Raw genomic sequence first — 21,978 nt, 5'->3', positions numbered from 1 at the left:
GACTAATGTAATTCATTATTATCAGGTTGTCCTAAAACTCCCTGAAAAGCCTTCAGTTAATCCAAAATGCTGCAGCAAGAGTACTGACAAGGACTAGAAAGAGAGAGCATATTTCTCCTGTATTGGCTTCCCTTCATTGGCTCCCTGTTAAATTCAGAATTGAATTCACAATCCTGCTCTTCACATACAAGGTCTTGAATAATCAGGCCCTTATCTTGATGACCTTATAGTACCCTACCATCCCATTAGAGTACTTCGCTCTTCCACTGCAGGCTTACTTGTTGTTCCTAGAGTGTTTAAAAGTAGAATGGGATGCAGAGCCTTCAGTTTTCAGGCCCCTCTTCTATGGAACCAGCTTCCAGCTGAACGTATTTTAAAACACTATCCAGAATCACAAAGACATCTCACAAAGACATCTCTCATAGGGTATTTTATTTAGCTTCAAATTCAAATGTGAGCATTTTATTAGTTACCCTGAAAAACACTGAAAATATAAATGTTCATCTTTGATATTTTCCAATCATCCCTTTCTTAATATTCCTCTCAGGGTGCAGTAAAATAATATAACATTTGGGAACAAATATACATAGTAACAATCCAAAACTGGATGCTAAGATAGCAAATATTTCCACTGCCACAGAAAATTTTGCAGGAGAACTGACATAAGCTGGGATGAAAGAAATCCATACAGCCCAGAAAATTAGCATGCTGAAGGAGATGAACTTTGCTTCGTTGAATGTGTCCGGTAGCTTTCGTCCAAAGAATGCCAGGAGAAGACAGACAAAGGCCAGTAGGCCAATGTAACCAAGGAGCAGGTAGAATCCAGGAGGCCATGGCTCTTTACACTCCACAACAATCTAATGATGTTAAACAAGTATGAATACAGGGAGATTTTATATGAATTCTCTCAGAGCCTCTCTCTCGCTTTATATATATATATATATATATATATATATATATATATATATATATATATATATATATACATTCAAAAGATCATTCTATATATTCAAAAGATCATTCTATATATTCAAGTTTCATTCTATATATTCAAGCTTCATTCTATATATTCAAAAGATCATTCTATATATTCAAGCTTCATTCTATATATTCAAGTTTCATTCTATATATTCAAAAGATCATACTATATATTCAGACTTTGGTTGGAATATATATATAATATTTTCCTAAAGGGCATTCCATAATATATATATATATATATATATATATATATATATATATATATATATATATATATATATATATATATATATATGTGTGTATATATATGTATATATATATATATATATATATATATATATATATATATATATATATATATATATATATATGTACAGATATATATAGACAGATACATATATAGATCAATAACTCTAAAACCTAAACGCTGGATAACCAGACCCAGGACCGTGACAATATCTATCTATCTATCTATCTATCTATCTATCTATCTATCTATCTATCTATCTATCTATCTATCGGGAGATACATATATATATAGATAAATATTGTCACGGTCCTGGGTCTGGTGATCCAGTGTTTATGTTTTTGAGTTAGGTTATACTTTCTGGATTATGTATTTCTCTTTGTATTGTAATTATAGTTCTCTCTGTTATGTGTTCTTCTGTTATTCTTGGTCTCATCGGTGTGTGTTTTCTCATCATTTCCTGTTTTACTTTCACAGTCTTTATCCTATGTTAATGTTTCTGGTTTTGCGTCTCCCTGGTCCCGTCTGTTAATTAGTGACAGCTGTGTTGTTTTGCTTGGGTCCAGCAATAAAGCTGTGTTTAAGTTCAAGTTATTGTCTCTTTGAGTCTGCATTTGGGTCTTTTCCTGCCTGCCTGGACACAGTACCTGACAGATATAGATGTAGATATATAGATATTGATATAGATATGAAGATAAAGATAGGGACATTTTTTGATGGTTGATATGATATATCAGGTAAATACAGAAAATATACTCACTTTTCCAGTTAAAGCTTGGTAGTTTGGGTTCCTGAATGGAAAGGGAGGTGCTCCCAACACCCAGCCAGAACAGAGACAAATCTGAGGGGAGGATAGGATGATAGAAGAATACCAAAACACACGTTAAACTCATGTTTAAGTGACAGTGACTGTTCGTCCTACCTGAGGAGCTGTCGTACAGATGATCAGAATCCTCTGCTGAGATGTTCCAAACAGCTTCCAACCCCTGGAACCAGATATACTAGTCCGGAAAGCCAGGAGGACCACAATGGTCTTAACAAGTAAGCAAGAGAGACACAGAACAAAGCTGATCCCAAATGCTGCTTGGCGGAGCCTGCATGTCCACCAAGATGGCTGACCAATGAACACCAGAGAACACAGGAAACAGAGCTTGAGTGACAGGAGAAGCAAGAAACTTATTTCTGAGTTGTTGGCCTTGACAATGGGTGTATTGCGGAAACTGTGAAAAATAATTGTGATGATGGATGTCAGGATGAATCCAAGCAGGGTGAGTGCTACCAGGATGATACCCATGGTGTCGTAGAAAGAGAGGAATTCTTCTTCCCCTGCAACACATTTCACCTTGTCTTTGTCTGACCAGAAGTACTCAGGACATTTTGTGCACTCAGTAGAACCTTTCGTAACACAAAACATAGATATATGTGTATAAACATTCAGTAACTTCTAATTGCATATCAGCATGTTTTGATGGTTCTGGTTTAAACTGTGCAACTTTAAATTCAATGACCTTCTTTATTACACTACATAATAATTGATTAAAAAAAATAAATAAACATAATAAACATATATAGACTACCAGTCTTGTTACTGATCTCTCCATCTGCACAGGGCAAACAGTCAAAGCAGCATTTGGGTTCTCCTTGGCGTGTGGCCTGCCTGTTGCCGGGAGGACATGGAGCACTACACTGAGATACAGGAACCTGAACAAGGAACAGAGAAAAGTAAAATAACGGGCATAAATATGTTGTATCTGAGAATCTGAGATAGTGTATCAAATTTACTTTAGTTTAAAACATCTTTATTTTAGGTGTCATATCAAATACGTGCAAGATAACTATGACCTACCTGTAACTGTCCTTTTGTCCATACAATACTGTTCTTTATTATCTGCAACTGCTCTCTCTGTGGTGCTGAACCATCATAGGTTCCAACTTTGATAAATCTAGCATAAAGTAGCATAAAATATTTGAAAAAGCAATTAGGTTAATGTTAAATGTTACTACAGTTTATTGTTCACAATTACTTCAACATGCAGTTCATTTCCACCTTTATGTATATATAGCTCACCTGATTTCATCCTTGCTGTCCTTCTGCCAGTTAATAATGTCATAAAGAGGGACAGGCTCTCCATTGGTGTCAAAATACACTTTCTCATCAAACTGGTTGTGGAAATTTACCATTTTCAGATGATGAAGAAACTACAGGAAAAGAAAATTAGAAAAACAAAACAAAGAATGTCAAAAAACTACACATGAATCCCATGAATGTTGAATTACATAAATGTTGATTTTAAATATTTTATAATATTTTCAATTACCTGACCATTTGAAAATGAGCTGTGTTTCTCACACAATCCCCCGCTAGGTCCTGCTGAATCGCAGTTCAAAAAAGTGTGCAGAGCATGGGCAATGGCATACACAGCTTTATACACATTGTAGGATATTCGAACCTGAGATACATCACTATAACTGCTGTCAGTGTTTCTCAAATCCTCTGACCCTGTGCATACAGGCTTTTCAAAAGCATATTCACCGTCTTTATAAGCTGACATGTTAAATAAACTTTTTTGTCCCACATTAAATCCGACCATATAAAGAGAATTGTTTTGGAAACCTGGGTTGTAACGAAAACTATCATTATCATTAAAATCATCTGCTTCATAGTCTTTGGCTCTTTGGCTTTCAAACTCTAGCTTACAACCAAAATGTTCTTCCCAGAACATATTGAAAAATTCCATTCCTGGTTTGGGAGAGGGTCGGACATTCAAAAGAAACTCTTTCAAGCCTGGGATGCTGACTCCAGGGAAAGTGAAGCCCAGTGTTCCCTGTAGAATGTGGAGAAACTGGGGTGAGGCCAGTCGGCTCGAGGTCACCCAGGCTTCACTGGCTATCCATTGTATCCCTGTCACATTCCTTTGAGCTAGCTGGAAAATCATAGATAAAATAATGCAGCAATTTTCATGAAAACAATTATGAGCATAATAACACTATATATCACTACTTACTTCTAAGAACAGATTTAGGAGCTTCCCTTCTGTAGCAAACACCACCACAACCCGAGCAGTTGAACTCTCCAGCGTATCTGTCATTTCTTGTATTTCAGCCATTGTGGGCGATGTTGGGATGGTGAGATGAAATGCCACACATCCACCTTGCCTTCCAAACTGATTAGAGAATGCCTGGATGCCATAAAGGCTGTAGTCATCCTGAAATGTATATACAGAAAGCATTTATAAACCATGTTGCTGTCTAAAAATGTCTCATTGTAGCATTTAAAAAAGTTTTTATCTCACCGTAGTTCCTATTGTGCCCACCCAGAACCAGCCTAAAAATGTGACAAGCTTTACGAGACCTCTAACTTGAAAGAGATCACTTGGCACAGTTCTTAAGAATGATGGGTACAAATGCTTATCAGTAAGACAGGTACAGGTGGAAAAATAACTCACCTAGAGAGAAAGTGATTTCTTTCTGTATTATTGAGCTAAAACACAAATCAAATACACAACACTATTAAATAAAGTTGTACAGTATATTACCAGTGGTATGTTGAAAGGGCCAAGTGTGTGAGCGACAGCTCTTGTAGGGGAAGAGGATGCAAGACCAATCACAGCAGGCACCGGAGAATAATACAGACATGTGGAAGACTCTTTCGTCTTTATTTCTTCTCTTGTATTTTCATTTAGGTAATATCCAGTGTTTTTAACACTATTTGAAATTTCATTTCTATTTTTCAATGAGGTCATTATTTCTTTTGTAGTTAGTTTTACAGTCTTTAACCCTTCCCCGTTGATACCATTGTATTCAGTATCTTCTGATTTTTCAACTTTACTGTCGACAGTTTTAGAGTGTCTGAATAACGAAAAAAGAGCCTGCAGGCCGGTGGGGATATGGTCACAGCAGTCCATGATATGGTAGCCTAGTTTAACACCTGGTAACAAACTTGAATTATGGTTAATTTCCTCCACTGCAAACACCATAGTCATCATCCAGCGAAAGGCTCTTTGATAAAAGCTGTAGATAAGAAAAACTCCATAACGTATTTATTCATTTAATAAAATAATATCATTTAAACAGTCTTATAGAAACATGGCAATATGGTCAAAGCTTATGCTTTTTTGACTTTGTGTTACAAGGAAGAAGAAAAAAAAACACTATACTACACTCACCTGCTGCATGATGTAATTTGAGGTTTACTGTTGTAGCTGTGCTGTGGCTCAGTGACAACATAATGCAGAGGGAAAAACCCTCCAATCACAACATCCCCATCAGAGTGCAAGGCTGGGAGGTCACTGCCTCCCAGTTTTACACACTGAGATAAACTAGAATCAACACTTCTCATTCCCCTGATCTTTAAACCATGCATTGGCTCTGTCATCGCAGCTTCTTCTTTTTCCACAACACCTCCCTCCACACTTAGTGACTTAGTAATGTTAACATCAAAGAACACAATACAAATCGTATTAAAGAAGACATTAAAAAACACCCAAAGAAAATAACCAACAAGGGTTGAATGCATTATCCACAGTAAACTCATAAAAACTTTGTGCTTAAACCAGTGGTCCTCTAGCATAGTGTATGACACCACAGTGAAGTGTTTTAATATATCTGGTGCTTGTGTCATTTTATTGTTTCTTATGAGTCATCATTAGATCACCCAATCACAGCAAAGTGCAACAGGAGAGAGGATAACACTGCTTGAACAAATCATTAATTTCTTAAGTTGAACCACTGCTTTAAATTCAAGTTTGTTAAGCTGTTTTCCTAGAGTCACACACTTTTCATTACAAAACACAGAAAAGAATAATATTTTTTTCATTTCCTCTGATATATTATTATTCCCCTTTGTCTGGTGCTAAAAACCACCACAATCTCTCCTTATTGCATCTCCGGCAGATGCAGTCCAGCATTCCCACATTATAACTGTTCATCATATGTAGCTATCTCCAGTGTTTGGTCACTCTGCTTCCAGCACACTTATGTTTCTTGTTAGTCAGAAGCTACAATCACCTTACCTTTCCTGTGAATGTAGAGGGGACACTCTGGGGTAATTAAGTAAAACCAGATAACTACAGAATGCCCTGGGTCTGTTGAATTTGCTTTGCAGTACAGACCTCTGCTCACAAAATTTGAAATCCTTAATTATTTTATATTTTTCAGAAAATCCATGCGATGTTGTAGTGAAATATGAATTATTTATGCCTCAATACTAGCCATGCATGTTTTTTTTCTGCATTTACACAGTGTTTGAGAGTAACGGAATACATACCAGTGTTATGTATTTAAAATACAAAATATGAGTAATTGTATTCCGTTACAGTTACCGTTTAAAAAGATGATATTCAGAATACAATTACTTTGTTGAAATAAATGGATTACACTGCAGTCTTTTTCTGTTTCATATGTTGGGCTATGCCCTCTCTATTTTTGGTAATTCCACACCGGTAGAAACCCAAATAAAACACGCATTAAGAGGCTCTAATGCCTGTGTGTCAATCGCAGTCTCAGGCCATGTCACCCCTACTTGCGACCCGCATAATAAAGCGAATATTTTTTTTTTTAAATCATTGTTTGAAAAGTTTTTTAATATGAAGGCAATAGGCAGAGTATAGAATGTAGCTAAAGAATGTAGCCTCATGGGCAGTGTATTACGATTACATGCTGCAGGGAGAATGGACTGCCATACCCGTTACAGTATGTGCCTGTGAGCGTGAGGGAGGGGGAAAAAGGAGAGTCAAAAAGTACGAGTTGTCACCAACCATAATGGGAGATGGAAGCATGTAAATATAATAATTACCACTGCAGGCAAAGAGTGCCTGACGAGCCCAGTTGTAAGTAAGCTATTAAGACTCGACTGGACATTGTGTTCATTTTTTCCTCCAAAAAAAAAATACGTTTTGTTGAAGCAGCCTTTCAACTGCTCTCTCTGTCTCTCGCTAGCAAAGTTGACCCAGACAACAAAGTAGAGCTAGTTTTCAGCTACGAGCCCGTTTTATACGCACGGAATAGTTTTCTATACGAGATCGCTGCAAAAAGTGCAGCTTTACCTAATGTCCACCCTACTGTTACTCATTTTATACTAAGATTTAAAAATCTAGTTGGTATTGGTGTGGCAAGTAGCCTTCAGTAATAGTAATAAACAGCATTGGGTAAGTTACTTTAAATTAGTAACTTAGTTACATTACTAGTTACTTCTATCAAAAGTAACTCAGTTACTTCAAGGTACTCGTTACTTTCAAAGTAGCTAGTTACTAGGGAAAGTAACATTGGTTTTACTCAGAATTCTCTTATTAATGTGTTGCTTCCCTAACCGGATACCCAGCAAGGATGCCAGTCTTCTAGCTTGCTTACATGTTAGCACTATCCTGTCACAAGTGCACTGTGCCACCTAGCAACAGAAAGGAAAAAATTATGTGCATATTTCCATGAGAGAAATCACACACCTGGACCATCGTCGACTGCCGCTATGATTTTAGTCTACGTCACAGCGTCATATGCGCTTTTTAGGTCCAATACGGAAACTGCAGTCGTGGTGCTTTCAATTGTACTCGGAATTCGGAAATTCTGCCTTCCGAGTAGGAAGATGTAGGTAACTCCAGACTGCAGATGAGATGCATACAGGGCTGGACTGGGACAAAAAAATTGGCCTGGGCATTTTGACTAGAGACCAGCCCACCATTATAGGAAAAACCATAAATCCTTTGAATGAAAACAAACACTGTTGTGACAGTGATGTACACTGTCTTGTTGATATATATATATCAGTCTAATTGTCATGGTCCGCGGCCCGGCGTCCGGGGTGCTGTTGGGATGCCCACGCCCACGGGCGTGGCTGCTAACCCCACACCTGCATCCCATCCCAGGCGATCACCAGGTGGACTATTTAATCCTGCCCTACCTGCTGCTCCACGCCAGTCCGTAGTCGCTTCTCAGCGATCACAACTCGGCGTTTTTGCGAGCCACCTGCCTGTCCACCTGTCCGCCTGAGATTCGGAAGCACTATCAGCCTCGCCGTCTCGACCCTTTTGGAGCCCCCCCCTCTGGTTCACTCAGCCCGGCTACCTCCGTAAGACGTATACTCCACCTTCCCTCGTATGCTGCCTTTATTCCGCACCCCAGTAATCTGTTTCTCTTTTTTGTTTTGCAGCTTCTCACAGCCCCGCTCTCGGCGTTCCCTGCGCAGTTCACCTCCCCAGTCCCTCGGTTTCTTCTGGTTCCATACGTTGTTTTTTCGGCTACCCTCACGGGACATCTTTAGTTATAATAAATTTGCTTTCTTTATTCCCTCCTACCCTGGTGTGTGTGTTCTGCTTCTGGGTCCAGCTTGCGCACGGAACTTCGGTTCATGACACTAATAAACTTAAACCTACACAATCCTCCCTATTCTGGTATTCTAAACAGTACTTAGCCAAAACCCAAAGACTGCTTGGTTTTGTTAACCTCCTGAACTATCTACAACACATGGTGGAAACCTGAAATTAAGACAGAGAAGACTAGAGGTGAGACATGATCATTACTGAATATTAAAATAATAAATGACAGATTTAGTGATATTTTCATAAACTATTTATTTACCACATCAATAACAAGCATGGCAGGGCAAAACATTTTTTCTAACATAGCAACCTTTAAAAAGTGAAAGGAGACAGAAAGACAGGTGAGAAAGTGTTACAGCCAAGAGGGCCAGGCGGTGAGTGCAGACACAGAGGGAGGCAAAGCTGGCGTGAATACAGTGCTTTATTTACAGTGCTTAGTTTAATTACAGAGCAGGAAATAGTGTAAGCTATGAACTGTGACGGCTATGAACTGTGACGGCTATGAACTGTGAAAGCCATGAACTGTGAAGGCTAAGAGGCCAGACTATGGAACATAAAGCTTAGACTATGCGCTATGCAGGCACAATTCTAGGATCAGAGCTTTGGGGGTGCTGAGCGTCCAGAGAGCTGCCCAGCCAGGCAAGATAAACCTGTCTCTGTCAGTCCCTGCATCCTTAAATGTTGTCCCGAGTTCTCTCTGACTGTCACTTTGGTGCATTTAAACCCTGTTCCTCCCTGTCCTCATCGTCTGTTGTCTTCGTCTCCGTTATCAGTCATCATAATTTTACCATCTCTGTGCAAGTCTGCAAATTTCTTTATTAAATCATAAGATTCTTAAATTCATCAAGTCTCTCTGTGCCTGGGTTCTCGTCACAAAACATGACATCACTGTTTTGTACATTTTAACACAATTTAATCCCCACATTTGTGAAAGAAAAGCAAAACACTTTTTGAAAAGTCTGTAACAAAACCATCAAATCTGATCAAGGTTATTTAAATGCTGCAAAAGAAGAATGGATTAGAAAAAATACATATCCTAACCTTAATTACCGGGGGAGAATAATGAATGATGCTCATAGTGAGTAAAAAGTAAACTGAGTGCACTTTTTGGACAGAGATTCACTTTTAATGTGTATGTATAATATAATACAGATGCACAAAAAAACACTCCCAAAACAGAATAAATTATTACAAAATATTAATAAAAGCTATAAAAATGGAGGCAACTTTGCCTGTGGTAGAATGTATACAATGTATGAAAAAATCTTTATTGCAGATACTAATTTCACTAATTTAATAATAATAATTTTGTGTTGTAACATTTATGACTTTCATGTTTTCATAGTGGTACTTAGGAGAGCTTGACATTTTTATCAGGTGGTACACACTGTAAAAAGTTTGAGAAACACTGATAAGTGTATGTGTGCTTTTGGAAAACATTTGAAGCTGCTGTACAGAATCTTTAAAACAAGCTTAAAACATTTTTAGAATATAAACAGAGCACTCTGCTTCTCTTTACAGCTCCACACTCCACCAGGGCACCGTTTGGCATTTTCTGATAGTGTGCAAATGTGATCTACGTACTGCGTCAGTCATACAGACAACTGGACAGTCCAAAAGTTGGCCTACCTAAAACTGGCTGAGGTTTTAGTAGAGTTGTGGCTGAACCACATAAAAACATATCATTAATTTTAATCTCTCCAATCAATTACAATGTTATGTTGGAATGTTGTTAAAGAGGGTCAAAAATGTTTCAACCCAGTTTGTTTTGCAGAGTCTGTATAGCAGCTTTAATATAGGGAGGACACAACCTCCAGATTGTGTGAGTAAAATCAGGTTTTTTTTCTCTTTGTCAGTTTAACAGTTTCTGTTTTGCATGTCACTATTCCCTGTCTGTTTTCTTACCTGGTTCTTCCTGATCTTGCCCTTTCTCCTCACGTTCCCCTCTTTCCTCTCTCCCTCTTTGGACTGACAATCATACACAAATAGATTCAATTAGATGAAAAATTACATTAATATGAAAAAAATTCTATTAAGATCACTAACAAAAAGTCCTCTCTCAGTCTACTTTCAACCAAAAGGCAAATAACCAAACCACATGAACATCTAATAAAAGATAGACACACACACACACACACACACACACACACACACACACACACATGCACACACACAACAGGAGTTATAAGGTTAATGGGCATTCAGTCAGTTAGCTAGTTAGTATTCATTACAAACAGGCCAGTGGTAACCAAGAGTAGGCTGCGGACAATTTAAAGTTTTAGATTTTAAATAGGCTGTATGAATTTGAATAGGAGCAACAGGACGGTCAAATGTCGCTGAATTTACTACACAGCAGGACGGATTGTAGGGTAGCAAACATTGTCAGAAAACAAGTTTTCAACACAGCAGGTTACCTGGTGTAATGTTTTTCGGCTAAAAAGAAACATGGTCTGACTCCTACCTAACTATATAAAGAGTAACTGAAGGTTAAATGCAGCTAATATGTCCTGTTTTAAGCCAGGCACTTACACCTCCGGTCCGCTGCGTCTCAGCCACCATCGCTCTGGCAGCAACGGCGCTAGAGCCAGAGCAGAGGAGAGCCAAGTTGGAACAAACCATTTTGGGAGGGGGGTTATCTAAACTTGTTGTTAAAATGTTATGTCTCAAACAAGTACTGTATGCTTTTTATATTTTTAGTAGTGTGTCACACAAACAGCAAATATTGTCAAAAAAAAGTAAGAAATCTTTGGGGGTGCTTTGATTCATTTTGGGGGTGATGAAGCACAGAAGGGGGACAGAAGACTGTGTTCCATCTTCGGAAGGTTCATGACTCATTGAGATCACCTGATGCAAGATCTGAATGGGGTTTGAGGCACCTGGAAAGAGATCTCAAAACTGCACTGTAGGTACCAACAATGCAGTTCACATCTTCGGTCATACGCTCTCAGTGGGTCACATAATAGGGCGAGGCACGGTCTCACAATGACTTCACCTGAAACATCTGCTCATAATGACCCATGCCTTTTTCACACATTGCTGCATGTGGTGAGGTACATGATCAATAGTGGATCAACAACCTTGTTAAGGGACAACTCCCACTAGGAATTTAACTACACCATTTGGTTTAGAACTGGAGAAGCTTCTTGAGATATGAAACTTTTCTAGTCGCGATCACTAGTTGATCAAGTTATATTTTAACCATATGTTCATCCAGCACTTGGAGGACTTTGAGGAAACCTACTCAAGGTATTCTAGAGCAGTGGTCCTCAACCTTTTTTGCTTATGTCCGACAATATTTTTAAGGTGTCGCGGATAAATACAGCAAAATAAAACCAGTACTGGTACCAAAATAAAGAAGATTTGTTCATAAGTCACATGATTAATAGTGGATCAACAACGTTGTTAAGGGACAACTCCCACTAGGAATTAAATATCTGGGACCATCTGGTTTAGGACTGAAGAAGCTTCTTGGATGAGAGATGAAACACCTTCAAAAAACTCAAAGAAGTCTAGTTACTTTCTTTCCAAGCGCCTTATATTACTGCATATAGACAATCATTATACCTCATGGCATTGATCAATCTGTTATTACTACAAAATAAAAAAGAAATGTGTAGTTTTCTTTATTATGCCTTCCTTATTTATGGTTTTTACATAGAAACTAAACATTGCTTCTGGGAAATAAGCCACAGCATCACTGAAAAAGATATTTAATAATCACATCATCATGTTCAAACAAAGGACCAGGATTATTATCAGCATAATAGTATAGAAAAAAGTATACTAAAATCTGAACTTATATTTAACATTAAGATCATTATATGGTACTAAACTCATGATAATAAGGTAATATGTTTTGTTTACCATACCATACCATACGTTATTGCCTCTTGGGGATTGTTAAATTTGGTTTCCACAGTATTATTCCTAGTTCTTCTTCTTTTGTCTACGCTGTTTAGGGGTCTCCACAGTAGATCATCAGCTTCCAACTCACCCTATCCCTGACATTCTCATGTGTCACACCACTCACTTGTCAGAACAGGAATTGATGAACATTAGCAAGTACTAGAAGCTCTATACTATAACTGATTTTTGTTGATTAAATATTTCTTAGTGTTCTTCTCAGGCTTGAACAATATGATAAAACACTTGGGAGCAAATATACACATTATTAGCCCAAAGCTGGAGGCCAGAATTGCAAAAATCTCCACAACTACAGTGAATTTCCCAGGAGAGCTGACATATGCTGGGATAAATGTGATCCAGACAGTACAAAATATTAGCATGCTGAAGGTGATAAGCTTGGCTTCATTGAAATTATCAGGTAATTTGCGGGCTAAGACTGCTAAAACAAAGCAAAAGGCAGCAAGTATGCCTAAGTATCCAAGCACAGCCCAGAAGCCAGCAGCAGAGCCTAATGCACATTCCAATATGATTTTCTCCTTGTACGTGGTTAGATTTTTTATTGGAAAGGGAGGGTTCACTACCAACCAAACAGTACATATTAAAACTTGAATAAAGGTGAAAGACACAACAGTCATTCTTTGCTGTGGAGGACCAAACCATTTCATGACATTACTACCTGGAATTGTAGCTTTAAAAGCCATTAAGACCACTATAGTTTTCCCAAGTACACAGGAGATACAGAGTACAAAGGTGATCCCAAATGCAGTGTGACGCAGCATGCAGGACCACTCAGATGGTGCTCCAATGAAAGTTAATGAACATAAGAAACACAGAGTCAGTGAGATGAGCAGCAGGAAGCTCAGCTCAGAGTTGTTGGCTCGGACAATTGGAGTTTTCCTATGACAAAAGAATACAGCCGCAGTTACGATGGTCAGACAGGCACCAATGACTGAGAATGTAGCCAGGATAATTCCTAGGAGGTCTTGAAAGGAAAGATACTCTACAGGCTTAGGGATACAAGTGTCTCTCTTTTTGTTAGGCCAGAATTCCTTTTGACAAGGTAAACAATCAGTCGAATCTGGATAAAAAACAAATAAATACAATTTTTTCTTGATTTTTATATATACACAATGAAACATTTTAAATGCATCGTAATCATTTCTCTTTACCTGTACTATTACTGATCTCCCCCTCAGGACATGCTGTACAGTCATAGCAGCAGATGGGTTTTCCTTTCTGCAACACTTTACGAGTTCCTGGAGGACAACTGTCCGTGCACACTGACACTGGCACCTGTGAAAGACATAAAGGTTGCAGAATAAACGTAAATATTTACTATGCAGCTGTGTGTTGTTGTTTACTAATCGATCGTGCGATCGTGGCTCAAGAGTTGGCAGTTCGTCTTGTAATCAGAAGGTTGCCGGTTTGAGCCCCAGCTCGGACAGTCTCGTCGTTGTGTTCTTGCGCAAGACACTTCACCCGTTGCCTACCGGTGATGGCCAGAGGGGCCGATGGCGCGATATGGCAGCGTCGCTTCTGTCAGTCTTCCCCAGGGCAGCTGTGGCTACAACTGTAGCTTGCCTCCACCAGTGTGTAAATGTGTGAGTGAATGAATAGTGGAAATGTAAAAGCGCTTTGAGGGTCTCCAAAACCGCTATATAAATGCAATCGATTATTATTATTACTAAAGTTTGTCAAATTCTGACTGCTTACTTTCATGCTACCCTCCATCCAGGTAATGTTTTTGTCGATCTGGAATTCCTGGCCCACGTGCCGTGATGCATCGTACAGCCCTACAGCCACTATCTCAGTCACGCCGTTTTCACTTTTCTGCCAGTTAACCAGTTCATAAATAGCCACAGGATCCCCATTAGCGTCAAATGACACATCATAGCCATTTTGGGAGAAATTTGCTTTCTTCAGCTCAATTAAAATCTGATAAAATTAGGGATAAAAAAAAAGATGCAATATTTCAATAACAAATATTAATATTGCATATCAATTCATATTGCAGTTGATGAAAGACACTGACATCAACATATTTATTTCTTCTGACCTCTTTGGACTCTAACTTGGTTAACTTGTCACACTTTGCAGTGCCATTTATTTCCTGGCACACTGCATTATGGATGGCATGTGCTACTGCATACACGGCCTTGTACACCATGTTAGTAACTCTGAGCTGTGATGTGTCAGTGTACTGGTTTTGCAGATTCTGTATGTCTTCATTTCCATCACATACTTTCTTCTTTGCAGTGGCATCTAAAATCACAAAAAGACAGAGCAGATGTCAACATTAAACTAGATCTCAACTGTGTTCTCTTTATAAATGTTGCAAATTATGCTGGTACCATGAAACATATTTATTTTATAAAAAATAAAATAAAATATAATAAAAAATGGAAAATAATCCTACCACGAATAATTAGTATAGGACATAATGTCTGGACTTCTTTAAGTTACAAAGGGACAAAAGGACCCCCAGATCAGATTAGAGGATCATCAGGGGGTCCTTTTGTCCCTCTGTGGGGGGATACTCCCACTAGGTTTATATCTGGGACTCTCCACCATTTGACCTTAGAACTGAAGAAGCTTCTCGGATGAGAGGTGAAACGTCTTCAAGTAACTTAAAGAAGTCCAGACGCTTTTCTTTGCAAGCTCCTTTGACTACGATGACCTGGATGATTGAGAACCTTCACAGACATATAGGACATAACACTAACAGTAATCTAGCTAATTGCATTTTCTATCGTACAATCACATTGCCATTACTAACAAGGAAATGCGATGTGAATGCGTTGCTATTTTTCAGCACACAGATGATTGAAGCTGTCTTCATCTTACCGGGAGCTGGGGGAGGGGGGGCAAAGTCACACAAGTGCTGCTGATTGGCTGAGGAAGAATAAAGTAGTTTACCATGACTACTTTATTCAAAAAGCTCTATATCATCATGGAGGTCTCTGATGTTAACTCAAACTACACATGACCAGTTTAAGATGACACAGCAACAAGATGTTATGTCAACCCTGGACAACCCTTAGTCTCCATTTCTTGTTTTAACAGTGTGAATTTCAAAGTATGTACCAGTTTTTAAATTGTGTTGATAAGCCACGAAAAAAACAGAGTTTTGTTATGTTTACTGCAGTGTTTTCTAAGGAAAGGGCTCGAAAGCATTCTCTTCTCTTGTTGCGATCAAAAACGAAAGAAAAGAAAAAAAACACAGTTTTTCCTATTGGTGGAAAAATGTGTCATGTTGACCAATCAAAAGATGATATGAGAGAGCAAAAGAGAAAGAGAGGGAGCTTTGAGATGCAAGAGATTAGTGTGTCTGGAATGTGTCGTTAGTGTGTCGTAGAGTCGATAGTTTTATTTTGTGTGTCAGAACAATGAGGCAACTGCTAAATGTTGCAGTTGTAAGTGCGGACGTATTTTACCTCCACAAACAGCTGAGACGTGGTTTGCGATACATGTGGCAAAAAAGTACTCCAAGAGTGAGGTGTTGTGGCCATACTAGGGAGACATTCAAAAGGGCTGTTGGGGGGGGATAAATAAATTTTACAGGGTTTATTTATCGGATAAAATATGTCAATTCAGAGGCTGCTTCCACCTGAGGACCTGGCCTTCACGGTCTAAAGAAAGCCGGGTAGTACGTCACAAGCTCTCTCGGTGGAGGGAAACTCTGCCATCTGCTCCTTGCTATCTAAAATATAACCGGGCACTGACATAAACTCTCAACCGTCTCACACTTTGTTTAATCAGTTTTCTGTTTGACGTTTATTTAGCTGTGTGAAAACCCTGGAGGAACCCTCCCGAGGGATTAATAAAGTTAAATTTAATTTAATCTAATCTAATAACTTTAATCTCAGCCAAACCGATTTACTCACGAACAAATAAAACACTGAAAAAGCCAAACAATAACATTTTTAAGTTATCAATGTGACTTATATATCATGTTTAACACGAGTAGCGAAAGACCGCAGGGGTTTGAAGACGATGTGTCAGTCGGCTCAGATATTTGAAGACCCAGAAAGAGAAATAAGACTAATATTAAAACTAAGTAGCTGCATTGTTGGAAATTGAAATTGGCCATTCTACGATATGGTTTTTCAATTTTGTTGTCCGGGTGGAAAATCGGGAGAAATTTGGGAGAATGTTGGCTCCGGGAGATTTTCGGGAGGGGCACTGAAATTCGGTATTCTCCCGGAAAAATCGGGAGGGTTGGCATGTATGGTTGTGGCAACACCACTAACCTTGTCAAACACCTCAGAGTAAATCATATCACAGAATATGACGAGCGTATGTTGAGGCGAACTGAAGAGGAGGACAGGGACAGGTGCTGCAAGGGCGAGACAGACGTCGGCAAGGTGTTCAAATAGCGCACAACTTCAGTTTTTTTTTTTATTTCTATATGATGAACTCTGCATTATTAAGTGATAAGAACAAGGAATCTGATGTCCTGTAATCATTATGATGCTATAATTTGAGATACAATGAATAAAATAAGTTTTTGTACAAAGTATCGGTATCGGATCAGTATCATCGATACTACCCTGAATATTACTTGGTATTGGATCGGAAGGAAAATCAGTGGTATCGCACATCACTAGCCAAAATGCCACCAAGGGCAGATTGCAATGAAACGCTAACTCCAGGTCGAAGACACGAGGGGTGATACACCTCCTGCTTTCAGGCCTGCAGGTATCAGGCTTGTGATGTTCTCCTTTATGTTAGAGTGGACAAAAATATTTTTTTGGAGTAGCAAAAATTATTTGTGTTATCTTATTTAATGCAGAACACCTGATTGTTCTGTAAGTACTTTGAATTGGTTATATAAAAACAAGGAGTGGGAATTTAACGCGTTAATTGCGATTAATTAATTAGAAAAAAAACAACGTACTAAAAAATTACGCATTTAATTGAACTTTGCATTCCAGGCAAAAGCTAACTTTTGTCAATGCACAATTTCCTGGTATATTGATTACAGTGATGCACACATCAGAGCTACAAAGAGTAAGAAGAAAGTGCATTGCTAGGAATGATTGGAGGCAAATTTAATTTCAAAAGACTACCCAACCGATGGAAGGCTTGATAATTGTGGTTTTGTGCAAACTGTGAAAATAGGAATTTGCATACCACCGAAACACCTTATGGTACCATCTAAATGCAAATCATGTTGCAGTGAGCACAGAAACTGTGGGAGCTGTTGACTCTAGCAGTCAAAAGGTGTCGGCAGCCCAAACTTGATGAAATGACTGGCTTCAGGACCAAAATTAGCAATTCAACATTGGACAAAGTAATAAATTCTCTCCGAAAATTGATTGCTCTGACTGTAAACCACTATCATTGGTAGAAGACAGGTGGTTAGAAAATGTACTACAGTTATCGTCAGGGGACCCAATTTTCCAACTGCTGTGCCGAAAGACTATTTCAAGTAAAATTCAACAGCTTTATGACACTGGAAAGAAAGCAAATTTAGATGCCTTACAGACAGGCCTGCTAATATGGAGGAACTACAGTAGGAGCAAACACCACTGGGGCAACAGAAAGAGCCACTCATACAGGATGTTTCATCTACTAAAGAATAAAGAGGCCGTTTTGCCTCAGCCCATGAAGCAGCATTAGACTTTGTAACATCAGCAGTTGACAAGATAATTTAAACCAAGAAAAATGTCTTACTTTTGGTCAGTGTGCAGTTAAATGCATCCTCCCAGAACTCAGTAAGTATTTGAGAAGACGCCACTTGTGAGGGGGACAGATTCAGCAGGAAGTCTCTGAGGCCTGGGATTATAGACTTTGGAATCCCAAATCCAATGGCCCCAGCACAGAAACTGAACCTCATTAATTCTGAGTTGGTTACCCATGATTCACTGCCAATCCACTGGCGAGAAGGGGAAGGCTCATATGATAGCTCCTCCAACAGTGCCCTCATGTCCCCTAAAGATAGAAGTGCCACAACAACCATGGCTGTAGACCTTGACAGACAATATTGTGCATTAGAAGCATTTTAAAGTGTAACTGTAAAAATGTAATTTTGAAGACAGTAAATCTAATATTTGCGGAAATAATATCTGCGATGAGGACACCTGCGGATAACATCTGCTACTCTCTGAATTCTGCTATGTGGGTATGTTCGATGGAAAGAAAGAGAGTACTCCACACAGATCCCCTCTTTCTGTGCTGCTTTTAGAAATGAAGCCATGCCATTATTTCCATAATCCGAATCTGACCGAACAGCACCTATCCAAGTCCAGCCAAAGTGTTTTACCAGCTTGGCCATTGCTTCAGCTTGGAACTGGTCACTGGGAATTGTTCTGAAAAAATTGGGGTACTGCTGCTTGTCAGACAAGCATGCACATGTTGAAAAGTGGCTAACCTAAACCAAATGAAATAAAACACCACACACCGCAAAATCAAATATCATGCACATACATATTTTAAATACAAAAATTGACAGAAATTGAAAACATTTACTTGGGGAATGTTAAAGGACCTGATGACTTGGGACAAACTGATGGATGTCGTAGACCCCGAGCCACCAACAACAGCCATCACCATACCGGAATGTGAGCAATTGTTATCCATGGAAAACACAGGGTCGAAGCTATTTAGAATCTGAAATGCCATGTGCACTGCTACAGGCACTGATGCACATGAGTCATAGATCTGATACCCGAGCCTGATTCCGGGCAGCAGCTCTGTGCTGTTGTTAATCTCTTCTATGGCAAAAACCATTGCACGTGATGATTGCAGTTCACTGGTGTAAAGGCTGAAAATAGTTGTGTCAATGTTAGAATATAGACTGTAGATTTAGTTTAAATTAAATAGAACCAACAACAGGATAATTTGCTGGTTGTATCTGTTGATCAAATGTTCATCAAAATGTTGCCTGACCAGTTAAATTGAGCACAAAAGATTAGCATAAGAAATTAGTGGAAAATTATGGATTACTAATTAAAGTCTTTTCATTTCCTTTAAAATATAATACATTTAAATGCATTTCCTTTATCATTTCCTTTAAATCATTTCCTTTATAAAACTATTATTTAACATTTTGTATAATTTCTGTTTTTTAAAACACAACAAATTATTTTATAAAGAATAAATGACTTTTTTTTTAACACTACACAGAATCAATCTAGTTCCATTGATCATAACACACATGAAAACATTTCTCTCCTCATACAGTCCAACATGTTTTTACACCTTCTTCCCATTACTGACTTTCTTACTCACTAACCTTCCTTTGCATTTTGCAGGCTCAGGCATGCTGGTGTAGTCACTGTAAACTGTGTTCATGTAGACGTGAAGGGAAAAATCACCACCAATAACAAAGTCCCCATCCTTTGAAAATACAGGTAGACGAGTGCTTCCCTGCAGCTTGCAGTTCAGAGAGGATGCCGTCGTACCAGCTTGAGCTCCTATATGCCTAGTCATTTGTCTCATACCATCTAGACACACTGCAAAGGCAACAGCTGAGTTGAGGTGAAACAAACAAACAGGCAATACCAAACCAATTACAAGAGCTGCAATCTCCATTTCCATCTAAAATTGTCTGTATATGGGCACACATTGTTTCCATTGGTTTATATAGGTCTTCAAACAAAGGGGTTTTGTCATCTTCTCATCTTCTTGAGAATATGTGGTCATGGATTAACCCTTGCATAGTGTTGACATTCTAAGTCTTCACAGTATGGTTTTGATTGGGCCCAAGATTTCCCTCACAATAATTGGCTACGACAAATGATCCAATACAGCTTTATTTAATTTAGATTGGAACATCAAAAGATTTTTAATCCTTAACTAATATTTCATACAGCAGAAAGAGTGTATATTTTTGCTTTTGCACCAACTGTTTTTGCAAAAAAAACATATATAATCACACAAGATCTTATGTTGGTATACCTTTGACAGAAAAATATCATAGAGTATTAAAAATTTAAATCTATTTTTTGGAAAGTGTAAATGGCAAGAAATTCTGGAATTGTCGGGATTTATTATGACTGTACTGCATAACCATTACTACTTCTAACATTGACTTTTCTCTGTAACTACTATCTGTAGTAATACAAAGGAATTAAAATTTAGAGCACAAAAGTCATAATAGTATAAAAATAGTATCCTAAAATGTGAACTTATATTACCTTATTATCATGAGTTCAGTAGCACATAAAGATCTTAATGTTAAATACAGTGGTATGCAAATATTTGGGCACCGTTGATAATTTTCATGATTTTCCTTCATAAATCATTGGTTGTTTGGATCAGCAATTTCATTTAAATATATCATATGTCAGATGAGCACAATGATATTTGAGAAGTGAAATAAAGTTTACAGGATTTACAGAAAGTGAGCAAAAGTTACTTGGAACTGGGAACCCGAACAGACAAATTACATCAATATTTAGTAGATCCTCCTTTTGCAGAAATAATGCCTCCAAACACTTCTTATAGCTTCCAATGAGAGTCTGGATTCTGGTTGAAGGTATTTTGGACCTTTCTTCTTTACAAAACATCTCCAGTTCAGTAAGGTTTGATGGTTTCCGAGCATGGACAGCCCGTTTAATTCACACCATAGATTTTCTATAATATTCAGGTCTGGGGAGTGAGATGGCCATTCCAGAACGTTGTACTTGATCCTCTGCCTGAACGCTTTAGGAGATTTTGAACAGTGTTTAGGGTCATTGTCTTGTTGAAATATCCAGCCCTGATGCAACTTCAATTTTGTTACTGATTCTTGAACATTATTTTCAAGAATTTGCTAATATGCACTGGCCACACAGCCTCACAGCATGATGAAACTACCACCACATTTTACTGTGGGTGGCAAGTGTTTGTTTTGAAATGCTGTGTTCTGTTTCTGCCATGCATACCGCCTTTTATTATGCCCAGATAACTCAATTTTAGTTTTATCAGTCCACAGCACCTTATTCCATAATGGCTGGCTTGTCCAAATGTGCTTAAGCATACCTCAAACGAATCTGTATGTGGCATGCGCGCAGAAAAGGTTTCTTCTGCATTACTCTCCCATACAGCATCTCCTTGTGCAAAGTACGCTGAATAGTTGAACGATGCACAAGATGCAAGATGATGTTGCAGGTCTTTGGAACTGGTCTGTGGGTTGACTATGACTGTTCTTACCATCCTTTGCCTCTGCTTCTCTAAGATTTTTCTTGACCTGTAACTTCAAGGCATTTACTAGAACTGTCCCTGTGGTCTTCCATTTCCTCACTATGTTCTTCACAGTGGAAACGGACAGCTGAAATCTTTGAGATAGCTTTTTGTATACTTCCCCGAAATCATGATGTTGAACAATCTTTGTTTTCAGGTCATTTGAGAGTTGTTTTGAGGCTCCTATGTAGACACTCTCGAGAGAAGATGCAAAGAGGAGAAAAACTTTCAATTGGCCTGGCCACCCTAAATACCCTTTCTCTTGATTGGATTCACCTGTGTATGTAGGTGAAGGGTCAATGAGCTTACCAAACAAATTTCATGTTCCAATTATTAGTGCTAAAGGTATTCAAATCAATAAAA

At 38.4% G+C, this 21,978-nt stretch overlaps 2 protein-coding genes across 2 annotated transcripts; both read right to left on the bottom strand.

Moving 5' to 3' along the window:
• Positions 1-421: 421 nt before the first annotated feature.
• LOC113037010 (extracellular calcium-sensing receptor-like) lies at positions 422-5,455 on the bottom strand. The gene is made up of 12 exons (XM_080289109.1): positions 5,395-5,455; positions 4,765-5,255; positions 4,522-4,674; positions 4,234-4,434; positions 3,909-4,152; positions 3,547-3,773; positions 3,297-3,427; positions 3,075-3,171; positions 2,806-2,929; positions 2,151-2,623; positions 1,989-2,069; positions 422-857 (listed from the first exon to the last, which is right to left on the bottom strand). The coding sequence occupies exons 1-12, from the start codon at positions 5,453-5,455 to the stop codon at positions 501-503; spliced, it is 2,640 nt and encodes an 879-aa protein (XP_080145235.1). The 3' UTR covers positions 422-500.
• Positions 5,456-12,620: 7,165 nt separating this feature from the next.
• LOC113036618 (extracellular calcium-sensing receptor-like) lies at positions 12,621-19,758 on the bottom strand. Its single transcript, XM_026193032.2, has 8 exons — positions 19,685-19,758; positions 18,919-19,213; positions 18,531-18,820; positions 18,124-18,419; positions 14,504-14,709; positions 14,161-14,382; positions 13,617-13,740; positions 12,621-13,525 (listed from the first exon to the last, which is right to left on the bottom strand). Exons 1-8 carry the CDS (start codon positions 19,741-19,743, stop codon positions 12,621-12,623), a joined length of 2,397 nt encoding a protein of 798 aa, XP_026048817.2. The 5' UTR covers positions 19,744-19,758.
• Positions 19,759-21,978: the final 2,220 nt, after the last annotated feature.

This window comes from Astatotilapia calliptera, chromosome 14 (genome assembly GCF_964374335.1).
Source record: "Astatotilapia calliptera chromosome 14, fAstCal68.1, whole genome shotgun sequence".
Classification (NCBI taxonomy): domain Eukaryota; kingdom Metazoa; phylum Chordata; class Actinopteri; order Cichliformes; family Cichlidae; genus Astatotilapia; species Astatotilapia calliptera.
The sequence above is the reverse complement of the archived record's forward strand: the minus strand, read 5'-3'. Positions and strand labels throughout refer to the sequence as shown.